The sequence below is a fragment of the Dermacentor albipictus genome, chromosome 1 (assembly GCF_038994185.2).
Source record: "Dermacentor albipictus isolate Rhodes 1998 colony chromosome 1, USDA_Dalb.pri_finalv2, whole genome shotgun sequence".
NCBI lineage: Eukaryota > Metazoa > Arthropoda > Arachnida > Ixodida > Ixodidae > Dermacentor > Dermacentor albipictus.
The window spans coordinates 320,635,392-320,662,254 of record NC_091821.1 but is presented as its reverse complement, the minus strand read 5'-3'; the positions used below and the strand labels follow the sequence as shown (position 1 = coordinate 320,662,254).

At 44.8% G+C, this 26,863-nt stretch overlaps 1 protein-coding gene across 2 annotated transcripts in view; it reads left to right on the top strand.

Moving 5' to 3' along the window:
- The window catches only part of LOC135903762 (motile sperm domain-containing protein 2-like), a 66,999-nt gene that overhangs the window by 11,979 nt on the left and 28,157 nt on the right, over nucleotides 1–26,863 (top strand). For both annotated transcript variants that reach the window (XM_070531602.1, XM_070531603.1), the window contains exons 2-7: nucleotides 10,841–10,987; nucleotides 19,837–19,923; nucleotides 21,003–21,157; nucleotides 24,246–24,306; nucleotides 25,221–25,259; nucleotides 26,595–26,719. In XM_070531602.1, coding sequence (XP_070387703.1) covers nucleotides 10,841–10,987; nucleotides 19,837–19,923; nucleotides 21,003–21,157; nucleotides 24,246–24,306; nucleotides 25,221–25,259; nucleotides 26,595–26,719 — 614 coding nt within the window. The remainder of the gene's footprint in view (nucleotides 1–10,840; nucleotides 10,988–19,836; nucleotides 19,924–21,002; nucleotides 21,158–24,245; nucleotides 24,307–25,220; nucleotides 25,260–26,594; nucleotides 26,720–26,863) is intronic.

The window sequence follows — 26,863 nt, the reverse complement described above, 5'->3', positions numbered from 1 at the left end:
GTAATAAACCGAGGGAAATCAGTACAAAAAAAGTAAACAAATGTAATTATGTGAAACTGGGCTACAGTCCATCAATATACACATACCAATATCTGGTCTGCAAACTAGGTCCGAGTGTGCATTTAGAAAGACGCGTAATGTGTCTAGAAATAAACCGGAACCATGTAGTGCCAAAATACCTGAACTCATTCCTCTTTCTTGGCAATAACTATGCATTTTTGGACTCCTACAGTATTCACAAGTGTACAAGTGAGTAAGCAAGATTTTGGTGCACGCCCTACACACTAACTGCAATGAAAGCATGACGAAGCACCTCATTCTTGAATACTGACGACTGACGCTTGCATACAAAAAAGCTGATGACAGAAACTGCTATGGTAAATAAACCAGAACTTAAGAAGGAACTGCTTTATTGCACAAAACAAGTTTGCTGACAGTGTTTAAAAAAAAGAAGAAGGCACTTGAGGCTACAGGCTCCATATTGGTAAAGTCCATGGAGGAAAATGGCAGGATGCTTGAGCTGCGGGCAGAAAATTAACACATGAGTATAAATTCTGGGGCATGCAAATTTTCGCGAAGAGCGCGCTCTCACTACGCCACAATTCACTTTATTATGGGCAATTGTAAAAGGCATTTGAGCTAAAAAAAAAACACATTTCAAAGCGTGTCAGACGGCTTCTGTGATCCGATGCTCAAGCCGTAGCACCTGTTTATGGCCCGTTTGCCTTGCTGTTGGTATTGTGCTACCACCGGGTTAGATGCCAAGGAATGTGCTTGAAAGAGGCAAGTCAGATGGAAAAGAAACTTGAGCTTGTTAAACTTGTTATAGGCTGCGTCTATTTTCCCAGCACTCACCCCCTATTGGTGTTCGGAAGTCACATGACAAAGTATGACAAACTATGCAAAAGTATCTGTCATTTTGAAAGGGGGCGACCAAAATGTACCAACAAATTATAGACAGATTTCAGTACACCCTGTGTTTTCCAAAGGTGTGGAAGTCATTTCTTCAAGAATAAGTAAGTTTTTTGACAGACGTAAGGTAGTATCTGAATCACAATTTGGTTTCAGAACTGGTAAATTTACAGAAACAGCGTTATTAACAATGAAGGAAGTAATTTTTAACGATATCAATAAGAAATTGTACATGGTGGGCCTTTGCCTTGATTTTAGTAAGGCTTTTGACTGCTTAAATCATACAATTCTTGTTAACAAACTTAGAATGTATGGAATCCGTGGTATACCACTCACATTGCTTGAAGGATATCTCCAAAACAGAAGCCAGTTGATGTTTTTAGATAATGAACTTTCATCCCGTTTGCCTATCAGTTGTGGTGTCCCACAGGGGAGCATATTGGGACCCCTTTTGTTCAATACATACATAAATGATAATGTAAGCATAGATCCTTCAATTGATTTTGTGATATACGCGGATGATAGCATGCTTCTTCTTTCAGGCCCTAGCCTTAACGATTTAATATTGAAATGTAATGACCTATTAACTAAATTGTCTAGGTGGTCAAGGATGAATAAGTTAAGAATTATTCCTACAAAATCCAAGGCTATAATATTTCGCGCAAGAAACAAACCGATAATACCGCATTGCATGCTTCACTTAGAAGATCACCAAATAGAAATAGTGGAAGTGCACAAGATACTTGGAGTATATTTTTCCTGTTGTATAAACTGGGATGCCCGCACTGACTTGTAGTGTAGTGTAGTGTAGTGTAGTCACGATGTAGTGAAACTTTACCTTTGAAATGTAAATTACAAGTTTATTACGCACTTTTTTTCTCACCTTAACTACCGTAACTTAGTATGGGCCACAATGACCAAAACAAACGTATATAAGGTCCTCGTACTGCAAAAAAAAAATGTTCGAATAATTGCCAATGTTGATAATACAACTACCTCCAAGTATGCTTCTGAAGCACATAACATTGTCCGGGTCAGCCATTTGTATCACTTTATGTTGTTACAAAAAATGTATTTTGGACGGCATCCATTGCCGGTTTTCTTTCGACTCTGGCATCTTTGGACATGCGTCGTGCTAAAATACACACAAGAACTATTAATACATGGAATATACTACGTTTTCGCAATAATTATGAATTACAAATGTTGTCCTACAACCTGCCCCATGTTCTCAACCCGTATAAACACACAATATATATAGGATATACCAAAGCTGAGCTGCGGAAATATATTGTTGAAACGTGATTTTATGTCTGCTTCATGTTTTGCTTGATTATTCCTATTGTTTAATTCTGAACATTTGTATGACCATTTGAGCGTTTCTATTTTCGATCTTATTTCATTTTTTTGTGCAAATATTATTACACTCTTTATGTATAACTGGTGAATGTTTTCTTTTTATTGACCGTAACTATTGTGTGTGTGTCTGATTTCTGTACCACTCATGTGCTACTGCTTGTAGGCGTTTTCTGGACATAGTCAAGCTGCTCATGTAGCTTTTTGCCAGAAAACCCTCCAGTTGAACCTGGTAAATAAACCTATCCTATACTATACCTCAAAACTCATCAAGACTGAAAGCTGGGGCAGTTGGTGTGGCTCCATCTTAAAGAACTGCGCGAGAAAGACATAGACGAGCTAGAGAGAAACGATAGACACAGATGTGATAAACTGCCGGGAAAGACTGCCTGTAGATGTGCCCTAACCTAACCTAACCTAACCATCCGAGGAGGAGGAGTAAATTTTAATGAAGAGAAAGGAGGAGAGGTCGGCCTGGAAAGCGTGTCTCTAGCCTGCTACTCCTCACTGGGGAATGGGGAAGTGGGAAATACAGGGAAAGGTAGGTGGCGGATGATTATGATATGGTACAATGAGATACTATATACACGTTGTCCAATATGCGGATGCGCACTGGAGACGCAATACACTAAGACTAATCTTGTCCATACAAAAAGTAATCTTGCCACAAAAAGTTTTTGCGCAAACACATTTCGCACTGACTACACTTCTCACAGCTTCTAGAGGCGATCGTCTAAACCAGTCTCACTTAAAAAGTTCAAAAGTGCTTTTATGGCACGTTGGGCACCGTCAACACTCCTCCACGCGCCCAAAAGCTTTTCTTCTGAAAAGGGGCGGGAGTCCAAGCTGTCAACTGTAGATTTGAGTTTTCTTCGTTCGGCCGCATATTGAGGGCACACGCAAAGTACGTGAGCTATTGTCTCGAGAGTGTGACAGACGCTACATTCAGGGTCCCGTGTTTGTCCAATCTTGTGAAGGTATCGGTTGGTGTATGCAACACCCAGCCGTAATCGATGAATGAGCGTTTCTTGGCTTCTCCGCAACCGAAGTGGATGCCGGAATTGTAATCCAGCGTCAAGTCTATGGAGGCGCTCTTGTCGATACTCGGGGTTGTCCCAATGTTGTGCCGTAGAAGTTTTAAGGGAGGTATGGAGCAAGGCGTTAATGTCATACCGGGAAAAATGAATTTTTACAATAGTTCCGTCAGTGTGCGCCTGTTTTGCTTCTGAGTCAGCCTGTTCGTTTCCAGCTATTCCACAATGGCCAGGAATCCACTGCAGCACGATGGTATGTCCGGAATGAGACGCCTCAGCAAGCAGATACATGATGTCATAAACCAGGGGACTATATGCGGTTCTGTCACTCATATAATTGCTGATGAGTTGCAGTGCTGGTTTTGAGTCGCAGAACACTGTCCACTTCTCGGGACTTTGTTGCAGTATGCAGCGAACTGCTTCTCGAACTCCGGTCAACTCAGCTGCTGTAGACGACGTCCTGTGTCCTATCTTGAACCGTTGTGCGATCCCCATTCCTGGCACAGTGTAGGCCGCCGCGGATGAGGTCTGTGTCACCGAACCATCTGTAAAAATATGTTCGTAATATCCATACATGTAAGCAATGTATGATAGCGCGAAATGCTTGAGGCCAGCAAGCGGCATCTTCGACTTCTTCGTTATTCCAGGGATTGAGAGCCTCACCATTGGCTTTGCCATCGTCCAGAGTGGAACTTCGGGTATGTCATACGGTTCGAAGTCCGACGGCAATAAGTCTTGCTGCGACAACACGGCTTCTGAGTAGGCGGCGACAGGCCGTACGCGTGTGACGTTCGTAAGTGGATGGTTCTTGTGTCTAGTCAGTACCCTTAGATGCACTCGCAATGGCTCATGTTGCAGATAAACTCGAGCTGGGCATGCACGTGCCTCTGCAATAGTGCCCCAAGTAGATGCACATCGTGGTAGTCCTAGGCAAATTCTCAGTGCGCGAGCCTGAGCACTTTCAAGTGTGCGTACAGCAGTTGTACTAACCCGAGAAAGTACAGGCGCACTGTAGCGGAAGTAGCCAACAAAAAGTGCCTGGTAGAGCTGCAGAAGAGATGACTTGGATGGCCCCCATGATTTTCCAGACATATGTCGAATGATCTGAGTAAAGCTGTCTAGTTTTTTTCTTAATCCTGAGAGGTGCTTCGACCAAGATAAGTCACGGTCGATGATGACTCCGAGAAACTTGTAGTCGGTTACTGAAGGTATAATCTTCCCATCAATCATAACGGGGTAGCAGGCCATTGACTTTCGTGTAAATGCCATGGTTGCACTTTTTTCCGGTGAAAGCTGCAGTCCGCGACTGTTTAGGTATGTCGACGTTATTGACACCGCGCGCTGCAGCTTCGTTTGCACTTGTAAGCGCGTTAAGCTCGTGGTCCATATACAGATGTCGTCTGCATACACAGAGACCGAGACTGCGCCTGCGTGTTCTTTGATCAGTCCGATGAGAACGATATTAAATAAGGTTGGGCTCAATACACCTCCTTGAGGCACTCCACGATAGACGGGGTGGTTCTTTGTTTCCCCGTCTGGAGTTGTCATGAATATCGTTCTCTCTTGAAGATAGCTGGCTATCCATTGATGCATACGTCCCCCGACGCCACATTCTTCTAGGGCATTTAAAATGACATCATGGAGAACGTTGTCAAAAGCACCCTTGATATCTAGAAAGACAGCCGCCGTTAATCGACGGCGACGTTTCTGATGTTCAACAGTTGTTACTAGGTCAATGACGCTGTCGATTGACGACCTACCCTTTCGGAAACCTGTCATTGCGTCTGGATATATATTACGCTTCTCCAAAAACCACTCCAGGCGCGTCAAAACCATGCGTTCCATGGTTTTACCTATGCAACTGGCAAGCGCCACAGGTCTGTAGGAAAGCATAGCATGGGGTGTCTTGCCTGGTTTCAATAATGCCACAATTTTGCTTGTCTTCCAATGTGCAGGCACAGTTCCCGAGGACCACGAGAGATTGTATAAAGCCAAGAGCTCTTCAGTCGCTCGAGGGCCTAGATGGCGCAAGGTGGAATAGGTAATGCCATCAGGACCAGGCGCACTTGAGTGTCTTGAGGAGGAAATCGCTGCACGTAGCTCTTGCAGCGTGAATGGGAGGTCGAGGCGATCGTCCATTGTTGGAGGAGCACACCTGAGCACTGAAGCTACCGATGTTGTAGATCCAGAGAGGTGTATGCAGAAATCTTCCGCGATTTCCTTCTCACTGCGCGTCTGGATGATAGCCAAAGCTCGGAAGGGACGTAGCTGTTGTGGAGGAGATGGTAGTGCTCGTACAACATGCCATATTGTGGACAACGGTTTTCTTGGGTCCAGGCTGGTGCAAAATGACCTCCAACGTTGCCTGTCGAGCTTGTCTAAGTATCTTTGAATTTTCTTTTGCACACGGCGTGACGTCCTCAAGTCTGATATCAATTTAGTTCGCCTGTATTTCCTCTCGGCGCGACGTCGGACTGCCCGCAGCTCTTCATATATAACGTCAACGGATGTTCTTGAATTTGAAGTTTCGATGATGCGTGTTGTTGCGTGCATTGCTGCTCTAATGCGCTCTTCAATCTCTTTCGGTGAAATTACACAGTTGCAAGATTCTTCTAGCTTGTTCTGAAACGCATCCCAGTCAGTGCGTCGCGTATGAGAACTTGGAAGTCTTGTAAACCACCTCAGTTGTACATAAGTAGGTAGGTGATCACTGCCATACGTTTCAGCATCTGTGCACCAGGCAGCAGAAGACGAAAGGCATCGTGAAGCGATAGCTAAATCGAGACAGCTGCTGTACGTCGTGCCACGAAGAAATGTTGGTGAGCCATCGTTCAGGATCTCAAGATTATTGCTGCTTGTGAAGTTAAGAAGTTGTCTTCCTCGAAGGTTTGTGATGCTACTACCCCAGAGATGGTGGTGCGCGTTGAAATCGCCTACAATAATATGAGGTCCTTGGCAAGAGTCAAGAACGAGTTTCAGGTGTCCAGAGTCAAATCTTCCCCTGGGAGAAATATAGCCACCGATGATCGAGATTATCCGGCGCTTTAGCTTCAGTGTTATCGAGACGTACTCATTGCTGTTATGCACCGGAACTTGGTTTAGCGAATACGTGAGGTCACATCGCACACATAGCAAAACTTTGCTAGTATTTCCACTTGTCCCAGACGCGAATTGTTCATAGCCGGAGAGTCGAAATGGCGATGTCATATTCGGCTCGCATATTACGATAACTGGAAACCGATGCTTGAGCACTCTCTGTTTAAAATCTCCCAGGCGACCCCGTAGACCTCGTGCGTTCCACTGGAATATTACGGAACCGTTTATCCTTTCCTGTAGTGACAACCTTGAAGTTGATGATGCCATGGCGTTTACTAGGCTTTATACAGCAGCAAGCACTGGTTCTAGTGCGTCGAGAATTTGCACCGCAGCCTTTGCAACGGGCGTCTTAACTCCGATGAGCAGCATTCGCAAGGAACGAATCAACTGTGCAAGCATTGCCTTGATATGCCTATCCGACGATGAAGGTTCATGGTCACGCTGGCGTTCCGGCTGCACTTCTGTACTCCGAGATGGCAGGGAAGGCCATATTGTAGTGTCCTTGGTGTTTAAAAGAGTAGACGTGGGTAAAGGTGCCTGTGACGTTTGAGGACTAGCATGAGCGCGCGACGACTTTTCCTGGAGTACAGGTTGTCCTGTTGTCGATGCTGATCTCCTTCTGCGATTACGAGAGCGCCTCTGGCGGCGGTGGACCTTGGTAGCAGCTTCTCTGTGTGTAGATCGATCTCGTACCATTTTCCTTAGCACGGACATTTCAGTCTTTAATTTTGGACAGTCCTTCGACGTTGCCTCGTGTGGCCCATCGCAGTTAGGGCACTTCAAGTCAGAGCCAGCACACGTCAACTGATCGTGATCACCACCACATCGCGGACATGTCATCATGTTCATGCACACAGCACTTACATGCCCGATTTTCTGGCATTTACGGCACTGCAAGGGCCTAGGGATGTATGGACGGACAGGATGGCGCACATAACCCACTTTGACATGTGTTGGTAAGGTCTCTCCCTCAAAAATGAGTTTTATGCACCTCGACCGTCCTAAACGGTGTATGTCTGTGACATGGACGGTTGATGAGATTAGCGTTGGGAGATCGTCATTATCAATATCTGTATCGACGTCGTAGATAACACCAGCGGTGGTGCTGCCTCCATGTACGATGAATGAGCGGACAAGTATATTTCCTAGCTCAGTTACAGCTTTCAAGGTGTCGAGGCTGGTTCGTGTAGTCACATCAACAGTAAGTATGTTTCTTCTGGGATTAATTCGTACCTCTCTGATTTGCCCTGGAGCCAGCCTCTCGAGATAGGCAGTGAGAGTTTGCCTATTGAGGGAATTGAGGTTGCCTGTAGCAGCGACGGGGATGTAGGCGATTGTGTACGCTTGCTGTGTGGGCGGCTTATTGTAGTTAAGCTCACTCACGCTTGATGTCCTACGAAGTTTCCTCTTCAACCGACGATTTGTGACCTCGGTATATCCGCCGTCAGAATCCATGTCGTCGACGTCTGAGCAGCTCGAAGACCTTGGCAGAGTCGCGTTGAGGTGGTCGAACTCAGCAGACCGACTTGCAGCTTGGAGGCCAGCCCCCAACCTTGGCGGCAGAGGAGGCGGAACGTCCGTCATTGCTTTTGACATCGTACCCGCCACGGGGGCGACGGTACGCACAAATTTAACCGAAAAAACCAGAGCGAAGCAGGACTAGCAGCTGATCAAGAACTCGTCTTCTTCTTCTTCCCAAAAAAACCATCCGAGAGCCAGTAGGAGGTGAGTGCCGTGAGAAATTCGTTTCAGAAATTCTCCCGGCTGCCGGGAGAATAGACACTGCCTTTGTTAAATAGGATCAAATATCGTAAAATTTCAGCTCTTGCGTAGCAAAACCGTTCAAAGAAAATAATGCGTATGAGAGACACTACGCTTCCTTGATCGAAAACAGACAGATGATGCTGTGAGGAATGCGCTGACCTCTTTGTTGATAAACATTGTTAAAATGAATTCTTGGTTAAGCGACAGTGTGGGGCCTAGTTTACTTCCGAGTGATGCAGTTAAGTTGGCATTTCTGACAAGAGGAAAAAAAAATTCAAGTTCGCTTCAGGTACGAAAAATTTCGATGGCTTTATCATTATTTCCAACAACTCGACCAGGCATATACGAGGCTAAACAACTGCATTCGCGAATGCAATTTCTGTGAAGGCGAAAACTATGACCAGCTCAACGCAGCATGAGCCACAATTTTGCAAGAGCAGGAAGCAGAGCTGCCAGGTATTTATAGATGGAATACCAATTCTCGTTATCGAAACGACGAGCATATTCCAAAAGTGTGTCTGAGTGAGTTCTGGCAAGTTCTCATGATGTTCCCTCTCATGAAATGAATTACAAATAAAATAAATGAGGGTTGCAAGCTTCGAGCTGCGCACAGCGGTACGTAAAGTGACGAAACGGGATCGAGCTCACGGGGTGGCGCAGTGTGACACAACTCAAAAGAAGAAGCGTATAGTTCAATATACTTGCGCTGCTCTACGCGAACAATCAATAACACAGCATGACAGTCGGATAACCGCTCCCTCACCAGCAACAACATCCTCGAGGCACGCAGCACCAATGCCCAGTTCGGCGAGCACATGTGCTGCACTTCAAATGCAAAGTATTGTTTTTAACTTCACTAGCGCGAGTGTTTCTTAGGCAAGCGCAACTCTCAAAACACTATCAAACTCAAGCATACTCACCAAATTTAGATGCTTGGTGTTAGGGTTCGCTGTTTACGGCGACGAATGGGACGGATGCCAAGCGCCTCAGACTCGACGTGCCTAATCGCCACGTTCGTCAATATGAAAAGACCTGTCCGTCGGGTGTGTGCAACGAGATTATGAGCATGTGCAAATCCTACTCTCCTTTGTCTTACGTTCACCCCCTCTGCGCCTGCAGTGAGCAGTTTCTCTCCGAATTCCCGTGTGTGCGTTGACCGGTGTGTTGACCCGACGTTACCCACGCTCCCCGCGTCTACACCAGTCAGTGGGTTTTCTCCGCATTTCTCTGTGTGTATTGCCAGAGAGTGGTCTTTCTCCGTGTACCTCTGTGTGAACTGACCAGTGTGCTGACAAGGCCCTCCACCGGGAAGCAAGATACAATTCGGTTACTCGGATGGTGTAGGGCATAAGAAGGCCAGCGAGACGCCACGGACAGATCTTCTCTTCCCTTGCGTGCCGGAGCACGCACGCCGAACGTTTCTGTACTTTTTGTCTTGGAGCGCACCGCTCGCCCGTAACGATGTGTCAACCTTCGGTTATATATGCCTTCTCTCCTTACCTCGTCTTCCCCGCCCTCTCCGATGGCCAATCTGGCTCGAGATCCAAGCAGACGCTGCTCATGGTCGCCAAAACCCCGTCCTCATAACAACTCGTGGCAGCCGTAACATCGGAAAACGTAGAAGAGACAATCTTAAGTCCAGTCAAGTGGTGAAGCAATAATTCTTGTAATTCTTGATAATTACGCTCAAACTTAATTATCAAGTTATGGAATAATATTTAGCCAGCAGCTGTAATGCAATGTGTAATAAATATTCATCGCGGCATCAGGCACCCACATAACGAGAACGTCGGCTAGCCCCAAGGACCGCACGCACTTTGCCGAGATTGCGTAAAAACGACGCGATGCTGAACCCCGAAATACTACACACGAAATACCAAAGCGACCAAACGACCAATACCGTTGTGAACAAACCTGAACGCGAATGTGCACCGCTTTGACCTGATAACCATAACATTGTAGATAACATTTTTATAAACTCTGTTCTTACATACGTTCGTGCCATACCCTTTGTCTCTCTCTTTTCTTTAATCATTTCAAGTGACAACGCAAGTCTTTGCGGAAAGTGCTGATATAGTGAAGCTTATAAAAATGGCACGGATATTGTAAAGTAATTGCACCGGATACAGTTAAGGTGTTTGCCAAGTCTTCGGTAGATACTGGGCAGTGGCAAAACAGGCCTCCAGGGATTCTGAAGAGCTCGAGAATTCTTTTATACAGGCTCGCTGTCAATGCTGTGCCAACTATTGTTGCTCGGACTGGCATACTTCTGTGAAACGAAACTTTTTTTATGTGGAATTGCGTGTTTCCGCTTTTCTGCCTAGCGATTTCTTAAGGGAAGAAGAGGATATGATAGAAACAGCTTTAACAATTAGGGTTCTTGTCGAACAGTTTCACACAAGCTTAGAGATGACTAGACACTGGCACCGTGATTCGTCGAGCTGCTTGAAAACTTTGACATTCTAGAGCCCTAAGTGCACTTCACGGCATTTCTCATTAAGTTTCGAGTTTCAGGTGATCATTATTAGCACTTCACAACTAAGTTGCTTTCACATTGAACGTAATTGACGAATCATTAGCGCAAAATGCTTGTATGGTCAGCCAGCGCAGTGCGGATCCTCACGAGCTGTCTGCTTCTTTTCCCCTTTCTTTCATGTGTACAAAACGAACGGACTCAGACCAGTTTCATCCAGCGGACGTACAAAAGATTGCCGACTGCGATGAGCTGTGCCGCCGGTTCATCCGCCAGAAGAAGCTCGACCTGGATGCCGCTTTCGAGATGACGAAGAACGCTCTCATCTGGCGCAAGAAGTTCGAGGTCAACGGTGAGTTTATGACGGCTCCCAACTTCCTTAAGCGTTTTGCACGAAGGCCTCCTGATCAGACAGTATAGCTGAGCTGCTTGTTACTTGCGCTGTATCAGAAAGAAGTCTCATTCGAGACGTGATGCAGCGGCGTTAAGTGCGTTCGCTAAGCGTTGTTGATTATGCAAACACAAAGGGAAGAAACAGCAAGACGTGTTTGCCTTCCTTCGTGTTTGTCGTTCGCGCGCTTTCGTCATGTCGCCCCTCCAACTTGCCCAGGTGTCCTCACGTTTGATTACACAAGCGGAGCGCACAAGTAGTAGGCAGCGGAAACGTATTCTAAGACCGACATATACTCACATGATCAAGTTAAGCTGGGGCAAACAAATTAGGCGCCTTTTGGTTCCACTACATTTGGCCAAAATTGTATGAAGTCAGACTGAGTCCACTTATGGGGTTTAATGTGCTGAAGCAACTCATGGACTGAGGAATGCCGTAGTGATAGTCTACGGATAATTTTTCACCAGATATATTTCTTTAACTGAGATATAAATCACTTCAGTGCCTGTTGTATGAACGCACCGGTTCTTTGGAATGTCGTGACCCAACACTAACCTCGGGAGCTCTTATATCCAACATTGATGAGCTTGTTAAATGCACGTTGAATGACCTGCGATGCATCACAGGCACCAAATGGAGTGTCACAACATAATTCTTTATACATATATATATGTCATAAGAAGCCAACATAAGGAGCCAACAAACAACGACACCAAGGGCTGCACAAGCGAAATTACATGTACTTATTAATTGAATCAAAGAAATGATAAATTATTATAAATGAAGGTGGATGAAGAAACAGCTGGCTGCAGGTGGGGCACGAACCCACGCCTTAGCATGCGAGGCTCTTACCAATTGAGCTGCCGCGCCGCCGTTTTCCCATTCACCTTCGGTGGTACTTATGTTTATCTACTAGAACTAAACGTGGGAGCATTAGCCAGTGACACACCTCAGGGCCTTGACGGCGGATGTGGAACAACCATTTTTATCGCAGGCAACTAGTCATTTGGTAAGAGCATCGCACGGTGTTATGCAAAGACGTGGGTTCGTGCCCCACTTGCGGCCAGTCGTTTCTTTATCCACTTTCATTTCCATTAATTAAGCATTTCTTTATTTCAATTAATAAGTACATGTAATTTCCCCTATGCTGTCCTTGGTGTCTTTGCTTCTTGTGATAGGACCTAAAAATCGGGGCCTCTGTTTCCTTTCTTCTCGTTCAAAACAAAGTGAGGCATCGAATCCGGCAGCATCGAGGATCGGTGCCGCCAGGTAGAATGTGTGGGTGTATTAATCAGTTGGATATATATATATATATATATATATATATATATATATATATATATATATATATATATATATATATAAATATATATATATAAGGTTTAGCCCGCCGAGTCCGCATTTGCCTCGGTTCACAGCGTTCTACCGTCAGTACCCTTGTGGCCGTATATGAGCAGAAAACACACGCACGCACGTACATACACGCGCACACAGACACAGCCATTTTAAATTTTAAGCTCTTATTCAAGAACTCCACCTACACATAATCAATTTGTAAAAGAGGCGTGATGCTCACCGACTTCGTGATAAAAAATTGTTAAAGTGAAAAAATTGACCACACCTTTTGAGCTTTTGAAGATGTACTTTCAGAGCAACGTGATTTTCTACGTTTCAATATTAGATAACCTCCCTGGCAGCTCATCACGCCTCCTGTGACGTTGAACATCCCAGGAATTGAAAATAAATAGGAATCGGCAGTGCACTAGCTAGAAGCAAAGCTTCTCCCGCTGCAGCAAATGCACCCGTTTCAGCAGCGTTGCACAGTCGAAAAACAAATGGGCATGGGAAGGGCATGTAATGAGGCGGGAAGATAACCGATGGTCATTAAGGGTTACGGACTGGATTCCAAGGGAAGGGAAGCGTAGCACGAGGCGGCAGAAGGTTCGGTGGGCGGATCAGATTAAGAAGTTTGCAGGGACAACATGGCCACAATTAGCACAAGACCGGGGTAGTTGGAGAAGTATGGGAGAGGCCGTGGCCCTGCAGTAGGCGTAGGCATGCTGCTGCTGCTGCTGCAGATGATGATGATGATGATGATGATGCATGAACGGGTCTACAAAAAATGACACCTGGAGGATGGCTTGCTATATTTCTTCATATCAAGTACAAAGAAGGTGCGTACTGACTGTCTCACAAAATAGTATATATGGTAGGAGAGCTCCTTGGTCTATTACAAGCCTCTCGATTTATTGCATAGTTACTACAATTGACACCAGATACGATATTCCGACTCTAAAGGGGCTCTAGAAGTGATGGAAAAATATTTTGGACACCAACCTCGGCCGAACAATAGCCGGTTCAAACTGCTGAATAAAGTTTGTTCTTTCTTTCTCATCTAGGTGACTCTGCGGGAGGCTGCGCGAAGTGGTAGCCGCCGTAGCCACGTTTTACTTAGGCCTGCTATCCATCGGACAGCGGGATCTCGGGAGCAGCAGAGGTCGCAGCTGCTCAGGTCGAGCGCGCTAACGTGTTTTATTCTCGCGCTATCTGCACGAGAGCCCATCTTCTTCTTCGCCTGCTTTGGAGGCGATAGTCGCGCCACTACAACTCCATCGTCTGTGAAATTATGAAAACATTGACCATTGCTTCTGTTGTCATCCGTGAGATCTGTTTCAGGTGGCTCCGAGCCACTTTAGCATCGTAGAAAATGCGGTGGCAGACAATTTAGCTACTGCAGCCCACACATTAAGTACCCTGACAGCCATGACGTGTTCTGTATCAGACGCCAAAAATGTTCTTCGCACGCTGCGGCACCAACTTAGCAAGGGCACGTGCAGAGTTGGAGTTGCTGTGCAGGGTTGACCGGTTCCTGCTGTTTCCTTCGAATCGAAAGACTCGCCGCACGTTCGACACGCACCTCCATCGTCTACGTATAGACGTCGCCTACACGCCTCACTTCGTGTCTTGCATCGAAAAAAGAATGTCACCGCATTGCAGTTTCTCTGATAATTCCGAGGCTTCAGTGAAGCACATAATGTAACACCCCTTATATGCAGTCCATTTATTGTGGCCTTTAAGGTAATAAAATGAAAAAAAGAAAATATATGATACGATACCTTCAATATGACCAACAACTGGTCCGCTTGCGTGACCGTTTGAACATCCTTGACAGACGTCGTCTAAAAGCGAGCAAAGTGCTTGGACCGTATTCAAGCCCATATATTTAGAGGCGTGTCGTGAGTGCCCTTCGCGATTCTTTAGCGGTCGCAAATGTTATGAGCTGCCTATAGATGGCATTACGTGTTTTTTCTTCTCTACATTCTTTTTCCTTTTAACCGACTGATGCCACGGCCATGATGGCTTTATATATATATGCATAAATGTGTAGATGAAAATACTTCTGTGAACTATTTCACTCCTGAGTGATGGGTGGCTGTCCGATAGATACTGGACTGTGCTTTAGGTGCTGGTGCCCATCGTGGGCGTATAGTGCTTGTTCATATTTTCTTCCTGTTTTTCCGTTCTTTTTTGGTATTTAAGTAGCGAATTTTTGACTTTGATATATGTATCTTGCTCTAATATAGCCTACCTTGAATGAATGCATGAATTTATTTCCATAAAAATATGCAAGTTTGTGGAGGATGTAAGGAAAAAAGTCGCAAAAGAGCAACTTGACTAGTCCGTAAACCTTCTCGTGACAGCAGCAGCAGAAACCAACGTATGGCAAAAAGGGAGGGTAAGAGAGAAAGAACAAAACAAAACAAAAACAATAAACGTTGACATACAAGTGTTCATACAGCAGATAGCAATAGGAAAAATACATAAGTCAATAAAAAGAAAGCCTACTTACACAGAGATTAAAGGCTAATAGGCACAAAAAAAAAAAGACGTGAGGCGTGCAGACAGGACACAAGAGTAGACAGGCACGTACCCAGGGGGGGGCCCGGGGGGGCCCGGGCCCCCCCCCCCCGAAATCAGGTGGCATACCCCCCCCCCCCCCCCCCTCCCCACCCACGCCACCACTCCTCACACATTCCTAAAGTGCCGCCAGATCAATGTCGAGACTTGGCAGCTGTTCATCGGTCAGCATTGTGCTGCCTTTTTCACTCCTTTTAGATGGCGGTAGTTATCGGCATCTCTTGTAATGTGAAGGACAGTTTTCCCATAGATTCCGCACCCGCGCGATTAACTCGAGATGCGTTCAGTTGTCACCATCTATTCAACCGTCACGCGCATAGCTGTTGCTTTTGTTAGTTCAACCTTCTTTGTTTAGGCTGGTCCTGGGACCAGGAGAGGGATGCGGCTGTTACTCAGCTGGTCCGTGCTCTCATAGAACGAGTTGCGGCCGGAGAAAACGCCAGTTGCGTTTAACTTATCCCTTTGCTTAATTATTTCGTTGAGTTACGGCTCGCCGCAACGCTGGCAGATGTCTGGAACCATTTACACGCGATATGGGTTAGATAAGGTGGGAAATAAAATAATGTGAAAGAGCGTCCATCATGAAACCCTGCAATAACCCTTAAACCCATAAGCAAGATGACTGTCGCCCGTTACCTCGTCTGTTTTTCCCTAATTGTATAGCTTTTTTCGTGCAAAATTGGCAACTGGAAACAAAAATCGCAAGGAGTTGAGAAATTAAGCGATCTACTAATGAGAGAGCCAAGGCAACAACCAAACTGCAAGCAAAAGCGAATAATAAAAAAAGTTAACCGTTGTTTATGAGAATATTTATAGATCAACATCTTTTTATTTAAAAAGGAAGTAGAGAAAACGCCGCCGAAAATGGAGAACAATTACTTGTTTTGAATGACGCTTCCACAGTTATCGGTCGAACTGCCGCACGTAGCCACTTCTCTGCTGTGCTTATGTGGGTGTTTTTCTAACCTTTCGCAGTGAGCGCACTACGTCTAGAATCGCAGAGTCCTGCGCTCTACGCGGTTGTATGGGACTGGCGGCCGCACAGCTTTACGCTATTCGCGGAACTGTCAAAACTGATCAACAAGGCGAATATAACTGATATTCGAAACTATAACATGAGAAAGACTGAAGAAGTCGTAAGAAATGAACGCAGCCTGAAATCAGTAAAAAGAAACCTGGCATAGGACAAACCATGATGTATGCACTAAGAGATAAGAAGGATAATATCATCAGCAATCTCGAAGATACAGTAAACGCAGCGGAAAAATTCTAAGCTGAACTGTATACAGTACCCAGAGGAGTCACGATACCTCACTTAGAAACAGTAGTGAACAGGATACAGAAACTCTCCTATAACTAGCGATGAGGTCAGAAGGGCCCTGCAAGACATGAAACGATGAAGAGCGGGAGGAGAAGGTGTAATAACAGTTGATTTAATCAAAGATGAAGACATAATGCTTGGAAAACTAGCGGATCTTTATACGAAGTGTCTATGAACTGCAAGGGTCTCAGAAAACTGGAAGAATGCAGACATTATACTAATCCACAAAAGAGGAGACGTTAAAGAATTGAAAAATTATGGGACCATTAGCTTTCTCCCAGCATTATATAAAATATTTACCAAAATAATCTCTAATAGAATAAGGGCAACACTGGAATTTCTCAAGCAAGGGAACAGGCTGGCTTCAGGAAGAGATACTTTACTATGGATCACATCCATGTCATCAATCAGGTTATCGCGAAATCTGCAGAGTACAATAAGCCTCTCTATGTGGCTTATATAGATTACGAAAAAGGCATTTGATTCAGTAGAGATACCAGCAATCATAGAGGCACTACGTAATCAAGGAGTACAGAACGCTCTCGTAAAAAGCTTGGAAAATATGGCTACATGCGTGTGGTATTTGTTTGTTTGAACGAGGCGCGTAGGAGCCGTCACTTCAAAAAAGAGGAGGAAGAACGAACTGCGCTCGCGCTGTGAATCTAACCGGTCAGCGCTGCAACCGTTGTAAATATAATCTGTAAATAGTTTCTCGTCTTACTGACTCGTTCTTCGCGTAAGAATATCTACAGAGGTTCTACAGCTACCTTAATTCTACAGAAGAAAAGCAGGGAGATACCTACAGAGAAAGGGGTCAGACAGGGAGACACAATTTCTCCAAAGCTATTCACTGCGTGCTTAGAAGAATTCAAGCTATTAAAGTGGAAAGGCTTAGGAGCAAAGAATGATGGCAGATATCTCAGCAACCTTCGGTTTGCCGATGACATTGTTCTATTCAACAACAATGCAGACGAGTTACAACAAATGATTGGAGACCTTAACAGAGAGAGTGTAAGAGTGGGGTTGAATATTATTATGCAGAAGATGAAGATAATGATAAATAGCCGGGCAAAGGAACAAGAGATCAGGATCGCCAGTCGTCCACTAGAGACTGTGAAGGAGTACGTTTACCTAGGTCAATTAATCACAGGGAACGATGATCATGAGAAGGAAATTCACAGAAGAATAAAAATAGGTTGGATCGCATACGGCAGACATTGCCAGCTCCTGACTAGAAGCTTACGATTATTATTGAAAAGTAAGGTGTGCAATCAGTGCATTTTGCCAGTGCTGACATATGGGGCAGAGACTTGAGAGCAAGTTAAGGACCGCGCAAAGAGCGATCGAACGAAGATTCCTGGGCATAACGTTAAGAGAGAGAGAGCGGTTTGGATCAGAGAGCGAACCAGTATAGACGATATTCTAATTGAGATCAAGAGGAAAAAATGTAGCTAGGCAGGTCATGTAATGCGCTGGTTAGATAACAGTTGGACCATTAGGGCTACAGAATGGGTACCAAGAGAAGGGAAACGCAATCGAGGACAAGACACTAGGTGGAGCGATGAAATTAGGAAATTCGTGGGCGCTAGTTGTAATCGGTTGGCGCAGGACAGGGGTAATTGGAGATCGCAGGGAGAAGCCTTCGTCCTGCAGTGGACATAAAACAGGCTCATGATGATGATTATTATTGATTATTATTATTATTATTATTATTATTATTATTATTATTATTATTATTATTATTATTATTATTATTATTATTATTATGATGATGATGATAGAGGTGGTGGTGGGCCCCCCCCCCCGAAAAAAAATCCTGGATACGTGCCTGAGAGTAGAGAAGTGGACAACACGAATGCTAAAGTCTATAAAAATGCCTGGAGTAAGAAGGCCTTTATCAAAATTATCTAAAATGAATTATTTTTGTTGAAGCAGGGCAAGTTGAGTAGACCTATTTTTACGAAAGGCAAACTGACAATCGGAAGTACATTGCCATTTTCCAAAATACCTGTTGGAGGCCGATGATCAGGCAGACGATTCAACAAAACGTTGGCCCGCTTCCACAGTTTCCGGCTGCCATTCCAGCAGGATTGAAAATCCTCGAGATGAGAGCGGTCTTTAGCGCGGCGCAGCTCGATTGTTAATTCATTCCGAAATGATTTAATAACCTGCAGGTCATGTGGATTCCGGGTTTTAACGAACTCACTATATAATTTTATTTTAACCTTCATTTTACGCAGCAATTCTGTCGTGATCCAGGGTTTGCGGATTTTTGAAGAACGCGGATGTTTGTACGAAGTGGGAAATGTTTTTTGTAGCAAGCCCGAAAAGTGTCCAAGAACGTTTCATAGGCAGCATCTGCATTATCCGCAGCAAAAACATCCTCCCCAGTTAATCAGCCGTATTTCATTTCGGAACTGTGCAAGCTGGTGCATTGTAATTGGTTGATAAGTGAAGTTACATATGTTTTCTCTTTTATTATTACGGATGAGACTTAGGAAGATGGGCATGTGGTCGCTTAAACTATACGTGAAAGCACCGGCTTTTACGTCAGCTTGGGGAAAGTTCGTCAAAAAAAAGGTCAATACAGGCAGATGTGTTAACTGTGAGCTTGGTTGGAGTCGAGATAGTATTACGAAAGCCATATGCCTGCAACAAAAGCAAAAAGTCACGACTTTCTGCGGTATTAGTCAACACGTCAATGTTGAAATCGCCACCGAAAACAACTGTACATTGTAGATCATGTGCATATGAACATAGTTTCTCCAGAAACGACAAGAATCGCTCGACATTCCCATGGGGTGGACGGTAGAATACAGAGAAAATAGTTTGTGCGTGCAGCACGGATCAGACTTCACAGTCTTCCGTCAAGAGCCAAAATTCATCGATGCTCTTTACTGAAAGATTACCTTCCACAAGCATGCTAACACCACCTCCACGCGAAGTGGTTCTGGACCTAGTAAAACACTGATAGCTCGGAAGGCACCATGGGGTGAGTGTTGGTCGTACCACGTCTCAAAGAGCATTATGAAATTGAACTGAAATTTGAGGCTTTCAAAGAAAAAATCAAGTTCATCTTTATTTCTAGCAGACTGGCAGTTTAGGTGAAAATATTTAGTCGCCCGACTATGACAATTTCCAATATAATTAACAAAATCTGATGGAGGTAACAAGCCTCTGAAAGACATGGCAGTATAAGACAATTATCCATCAAACATGTTTTATGATTTCAGTTCATCGAGGTCGGCAGCACAGGTGATCGTGTGTGCATGACTGCCTTCTTTTTTCCTTACAAACACTTTTCCGCGACGGTGCCAAGCGAAACTGAATCTATTGACACTTGCCCAGCCTTTAGCGGTCTTCAAAAGCGCCCTGTTATGGACAGTTAGGTTTTCCAACATGACAACGCCCTTTTCTACTGTTTCTACCTTTCCATGTTTCTACATATAAAAAAATAACTCCAGAGGGCAGCAAAGTTTGTCCTAATCACCTGTATCCTACGTCAGCCGAACCCATCCCCTTCTTGCACAGTTTCTAATCTCGTCACGTTATGGTTTTCTTTTTCAATTAGACATCACAGAGGCGACCCTACCTCCTGTCTACTTTGACTTCGGTGCCATGTTCCCCCTTGGCCAAGACAAGTACGGGAGCCAATTAAGTACGTATTATGTACTTAATTAAGTGCCTCTGCATTCATGTGCATTCATTATGGTGATATTTTTACTATTATGTGCCCTTCCTGCTTAGATCCTGTTGTAGGCTCCAGCTTGTACTAAATAAATATAAAAAATATCTGCCATTTGTCTTTGTGAAGACTTCAGCATCGGCTAAGGATTGCATTTGGAATGACTTGCGGGGCTTTAGATGTTTGCCTTCAGCTGACGCCCATATCGATGTATTGCTGCCACTTGTTTGGATAGGACAGCTAATGTTTACTTGCATAAATACGCGATGCAGGGTTTCATTCATATTTACGTCTTCTTTTATAGTACTTTTTGACTATGCCGTAAGGCAGCGCTCCTTAAAAAACAACAACAACAATGCAGGGATTAAAGTGGGGCGTTCGTTGACGGCACGTTTTTCGTGCCCTAGCAAGAAGACTCCAAACGGAACTGACTTGTAAATCTCTTCTCTGTGCACGCCAAGACAGCGCAAGATGTAGAATTTGTCGTCACATGCCCGTCGGACAACTTCAGCGCTTGTATATGAAGGTGACATGGAGGAAAGCAACACAATAGGAGAGGCCTTGCGGTCACGCTTTTGAAGCTTGAGATATATCGCATTTAGAAGATATTGCATCGAATAAGGCAGGACGTATAAAGGCAACGCATGATGGTTTGTTTTCTGCGTTTCGTGTCTTGTGCACCTCTGAGTTATACTTGAGGATACTTTAGTCTGACCTACAGTATTACTTTCTCACTATTGCGGTTACGCGTACACGGCGTTTGGCGGCGATGGCGACATATTTAGCAACTGTTTCACGGAAAAAGTGATTGGCATATCATTGCCTTGTTTGATGGAAAACGTAAAAAATAGTATTTGTTACCATTGCGTCACTTAGTAGCAAAGTACTGCTACGTCCCGACAGTTCGTACATTTTATTAGGTTGACCTTGGCGAAATGTTCTCGCAATCACGTGTGACGATGACGGCAATTATGCGGAGACAGTTGAATGCGTTCGTGCCTAGCCTCCGTCACTTGTCGTGACAAGCGTTGTTTGCGACGCGCGCGCCGCAGTCTACCACCGGGTGAAGCTGCACCGAAAGGACGAGCGACAGGCAATACAGCACCGGCGCTATCTGGTCTTCTGGGTGGAGAAGCTGCTCTACGAGCTCAACCACGTGCGACTCAGCTTCATCCTGGACCTCGGAGAGTCCGGATACGGAAACATGGTGCGCCCACTGCTGCTTGATCCTCAATGCTATTATCACAAAAACCATAAATTTGAGTACCAAGAATACTAGAAAAAGACCTGGACGTTGGCGCCTGCGCATGCAACCATTAGATCCATTCATCCGACATGAGGATAATAGGTAGAACATTGGCATATTTTGGGGCATATCGTTGTCCCGAAAGCCAAAATAAATATCACCATCGGTCTTGCTTGCATTTCCTCTCTTGAAAACTCGGCGCTCGCTACTTTCCTGCCAAGAATGCTCTGTCGCGCTGACAACGCTCATGCCATTCGTGAGTTGGAAGTTTAGGGCGCTTAAGCCTTAAACAAAAGGAAGGCACGCACCGTAGATGCCGATTATTGTTCGGGAAGAAGATAAGCAGCAATGGGTGCAAGTTTTTCTTAAAGTGTAGATTTGTCTGAACTTCTCCTTTTTGGCTTCGAACAGTCTTCTCAGACCGTATGTCGACCTAACATGTCAGTAGATTTGTTGTTTGTAACAAATTTGTAAAGCCTCATGTAGCTGTTAATTTCTACAACCGTTCTCTTTCAAAGTATTAAATAACAGTTTATTGTGAGGAAACAGGGTAAAATACGTCAATATTTTATAACTGAGACTCTAGATTTCGGAACAAGTTGTAGAATAGATCCATATATGACGCAGTGTTATAAATGAGTAGGTAAATTCATGAACCTTTCTGCGTCATAGGAGATGTTCGTGTCTCTAATCCCAGAAATTTATTATAACTGCCTTGGTGGAGAGGCTTCTTCCCTAAAATGAATCCTCTGTGCTAAATTCTATGAAAAAAAAATCTTGTATATGTTGGGAAACAGCTTGGCGTTCGCGTGCGCAGCGGTTGATGATGCTTTCTTCTTGCTTATTATCTTTCTTTTTTCTTGCCTGAGTGAGGAGCTTAGAATAGCCGGCGCCAAAGAAACATTCCTCCCATTTCTCAAAGAAAAAAACAAAACTGGCATTTCCAACTGCCATGATCCCACTTCTGGTGGCAAACTGAAGTATCACTGAAACCGCTTGATGAACCATAAATGTGGGTGCATGTCAACATGACGGAACTTGCACATACGCGAGAGGAAATACAAAAAAGGACTTGTGCGAGCACGAAATAAAAGTAATAATTCATTGCTCCTTCGATGGCAGTAGCAAGTGCTTTGCATGTCATCCTTGCTTCATATGTTCAAGTATACCTGGATTAACGGGCAGATCACGTGTTTAGCTTTCTTTGCTTGAAGGTAGCAAAGAAGCTGCCAATTTTGTTAGCTGCAAAGGGCTTATGATTTAGCTCGGCTCGCTTTAATCCCGTCGATTGCCTTCTCTCTCTTCTATTCAACTAGACATATTTCTTTGTTTGTTAGATGCGGCTGTGCTATAAAGGAGAGTGCATAGACAAAGCGAAAAAAAAAAAGGAACGGCAACACAAGGCATAAATTAGGCGAATCACGCTGTTACGCTACAGATCAACTCTAAAATGTATTAGTCAATGCTTTATCCCAGGTTGTTTTCCTTTGTTTTGGACGTTACTGTCCCGCTGCCGTCAAAGTAACTCTGAAATAATTTGGCCACATGTACACCCTGGTGAAAATATTGTTCGCCTCCATGCGCAGCGGAACTATAGTATTAATATTGGGGAAGGGCACACCAGTCACTTGTGCTACCAATTTCGAAAACGAACGTGTTCCTAAAGTGTAATGCACTGCGCTCAGGAATTTGAATTTTTTTTTCATTCTTTTTGAAACGGGAAGGGAGCGAAAACCACAACTTTCAGTTTCCTTCATGTGCAAAGCTATTCCCGCGAACATCAAGAGCGAAATCTCTATAGTTTCTTTTTGTACGACGACATGGGTTGATCGCATAGGCACCGTTCGCTCAACAAGCGAGAAAGCGACAAGGCTATAAGATACGCGGGCGGGACTTTGGGGGTCCAGGCGAAAACAATCGCAACTCCCCGAAATAGACGCAATACGTACTCAAGGTGCTCGCCCCTTATCCGCAAATGCAACGTGCACAAACCTGACGCTTACCTGCGGGAAGCGGATGCAGGAAGTGGCTGCAGGAAGTGGGCCCCGAAACAGTTTCTATTTCTCGTGCGCCCACTGGCGTATAGGGCATAGCACGAAGGGTGGCAAGATAAGGTCAGCAGGACTGTGGAGCGCTACTTGCGAGCCCTCGCTTTTATCGATGTAGTACGTCTCGCTAACAGATTAGGCGGCCGAGTTTTACAGAACAGGCTGATCACATTTATAGCGCGAAGGTTCCGGCGTACGAACGAAAGCGAAAGATGGACTGACCAAGGAACTTCAGCGGCGCGATGTAACCCACTTTACCATCACCCCCAACCAACCCCGCTCGGAAGCTCGATGCTTTTTCAAAACGCACAGCGCAGGCACGATAACTAGGAATCGTATGCCATAAGCTCTCTGCCATAAAAATTAATTAGAAATTTGCTATTCAACATGGTTATCAAGAAGGCTCCGGCGTAACCTACTTGTTTAGGCTGATACAGTCTCGTTCTGCATAGTGCTTCTCTAAGGAACTTCATGCTGCCGAGACAAATTCAGATCCCTCAAACATGGCGGATAATAATGAAATGCAAAGACGAGAAATAAAGGAGCGAACCATGCTGCTCGGTTCTTCCAGCCTCTGTTAACAAATTGTGAGAGTTGCGGATGATTAATGTAAGTGCGCGCTCATCCCATATGGGCTTACGTAGCGCCGCGAACACAGTCCTCTCTAGCACATATTCGCGTGTGCATATGCATGCATTTTCTTGTTACCCGTCGCGTTGGCTGGGTATCTGTGTTCTGCTGCTGAGGATGCCGTGGCTGCTCCCGTTTTGATGGGGGTGAAATTCGAAGACGCTCTTCGAGTTAGATACGGGAGCAGGATAAAAAGCATGAAGAGGTCAGAGTTAATCGCAACCACCCTGCGGCATCTCTCCCGGCGATGTGTAGCTTGTCACCCACTAATCCCATTTTTCTTTTTGAATAAGCCAATTCTGACTTTTAAGCACGTTTTGAAAGGAGCATTATAATTTTAGTGTTTCTAATGGCGCAACATGTTTTTTCAGGACATGGAACTGATTGGGTTCCTGATCAGTCTGTTCAAGGAGTACTACCCATGGGCCCTAGGTAAGTGTGTTGCTTCAACACTACGGTCATTACAATTGTGGCATCGCAGCGACAACAGTAAAGTGGGTAAGTCATTAAATGGCGGTGGCACAAATTTGCAGGGGACACGAAGACCAAGGTCATGTGTGGCTTAACAATAATGTCGTTTTTCGCTTTCGTCCTTACATCACGGAGCGATGATAGCCAGCAGTAGCATGTAGAAGAAGATGCGGGATGTTATAAATGTGGTACGCGATGGCGAGATATCTTGCAGAAAAGTTCAGTAAAAGGCAAGAATGCATTGTGCTTTTCATCATATAAAAAGCATGTAATCAGTAAACTTATAACTATTTCTTGGGCTTAGTTAGCTGTATGGTCATCCGGATAGTGCGCTGGAGTGTTAATGCTCCTTTTAAATGTGACAGGCTGCGCGGATCCCCCGAATGGCTGCTACCACAGCTTAATGAACAGATTCAGGCTAAGCGATATTGTACAAATGAAATCCTGGAACGTACAGCAAGAGCGGTATTCTACGTTAGAAAGCCTTAATTCAGTTGCACGCTTACCACCAGAACATTTGCCAAAAAACCACCGCGCAGGCTGGCCAGCTTGGCAGGCTTAATGTTTAGTGGCGGCAGTTTTGCAGTATGCTACAGAAGAGAACTCTCGCTTCTACACAACGGGGGAGAAAAAATTGACAAGTATAAATACGGAAAGAGACACATATATGAAAGGAGTAAGCGGGAGAGATTCACGGCAAGGGCTATGTGAGCAGGACGGAAGGAAAAGAGAGTATGGCAAGTTGTTAATCAGGTCTACGTTCTTCGACAGCTGTCCTGAAGGCGTAGTCACCGAGTACCGCTACGGGAATGTCACCCGCTCTTGTCTGCTTGTTCAAGAATTACATTTTCTTTTCCGACCTTCTCTATTTGCAGGTTACATCATCGTGTACGACATGCCCTGGCTATTCAACAGTGAGTGTTTTACTTACTGTTACAACTTAAGAGGAAGCTTTAGCTCGGGCCCAACTCCGACGCGGCCTATTCAAATACATGTAAAACGCAAAAACGCTTTTCTGAGATAACCCCTGGACCGATGTTAATGCAATTTGTTGCATTTGAGAGAGAAAGTGAAATTCTCGTGAAAACCGTGAGCAGACCGTCGTGGAAAACATCATTTCCAGTTGTTTGCGCCACCGTACATTGCATGTATAGTTGTAGTCATTTCCAGCATGCGAAGTCAAAGAAGAGACCATGATGACCCCGATGCTTGTGAGCAGCCGCCGCACTGCAGTCAGTCTCGCTGCGAACTTCTAGTGTCCATGTTTTGTGTGCGTCTGCTTTTCCCTATACCATTAATCCATGGTAACTTGCTCTTTGTGTCGTTCTGATGTAAGCATGTTGTTTGGCCTTCGCAGTTATTCACTGCCAGTCCGCTTGCACAATGAATTGCGATTCTGGCAGTTCAGAGCAGCTGCTTAAATCTTTTTACGCTGAAATAACACAAGCAGAGATTGGAGTGACGTCTTTCTGAAAACAGGAGATGATAGGCGATGTGGGAATCGCTTCTTATGGAGCCCAGTCTAAGTGTTGCTGGCATTGTTTAATTTTGAATATTGTGTTAGGCTTTGTATACTTTATATATCGAACCAGTCAAATTTTGCAGACAACTTATTTTATGTACTGGCACAATCAATATTTGTTTTTACGCTCTCAGCGACTGAATTAATTCTTAGCAGACGGCAGTCACAGAGCCACACATGGGAGCTTAAAAAAAACAAACAAACAAACAAACATGCAGCCCCAAATCTTCCTTGGAGTCTGACAAGGTAACTTCAAAGGCTCCAATGGCAAGTATAGGAGCGGCTACATGGCCTCAGAGGTAGCGCACTTAGAAACGTTGGAACGAGCGTCGTTCGTATGTCTATGAGTAAAATTCACAATTTGGCCACTGTTAATAATTCCCGTCCGAGATCATCTCTTCATATTTTTTTTCCCTGAAAGATAATTACGAGCCAAGTCAGACAACCTAGGTTTCTTATCCGCAGGCAGTTTTTTGTGTTTCGCTTTCGAAACTTTACGCGTACGTTGAGGTATAAAAACCGCAGACACCGCAATTATAGGCGAGGGAACTGAGTGCCTTCCAGTTTCCTTAGAGGGATGTTACCAGCCCGGCGCCTTATCCTCTAAGCAGAATGAACATAGGCGGAATAAACTAGGCGGCTTGTGCTTGGTTAGTCAATTCAAGCGTTAATTACGTTCTCGTCTTCCTTTTTTTTTCTCCCATTTCTTCTCGCTGCCGGTGTGCAGCGGCTTGGAAAGTGATCAAGTCTTGGGTACCTGCCGAAGGTGTGGAGCGCGTCAAGTTCGTCGACAAGAACACCATCACAAACTACGTATCTCCTGAAAATCTGCCGGATTACATGGGTGGCACGGTAACCACTTTCTCCACGCTTGCTTCGCGTGGAACTGCTCGAAATGAATGAGGGTTGCACGGCTGTGGCACACCTGTCGCCGGCGTCAAAATATTATTGCGTGGACGATAACTACTTATCATGCCACGCGGGACTGTATTTGCC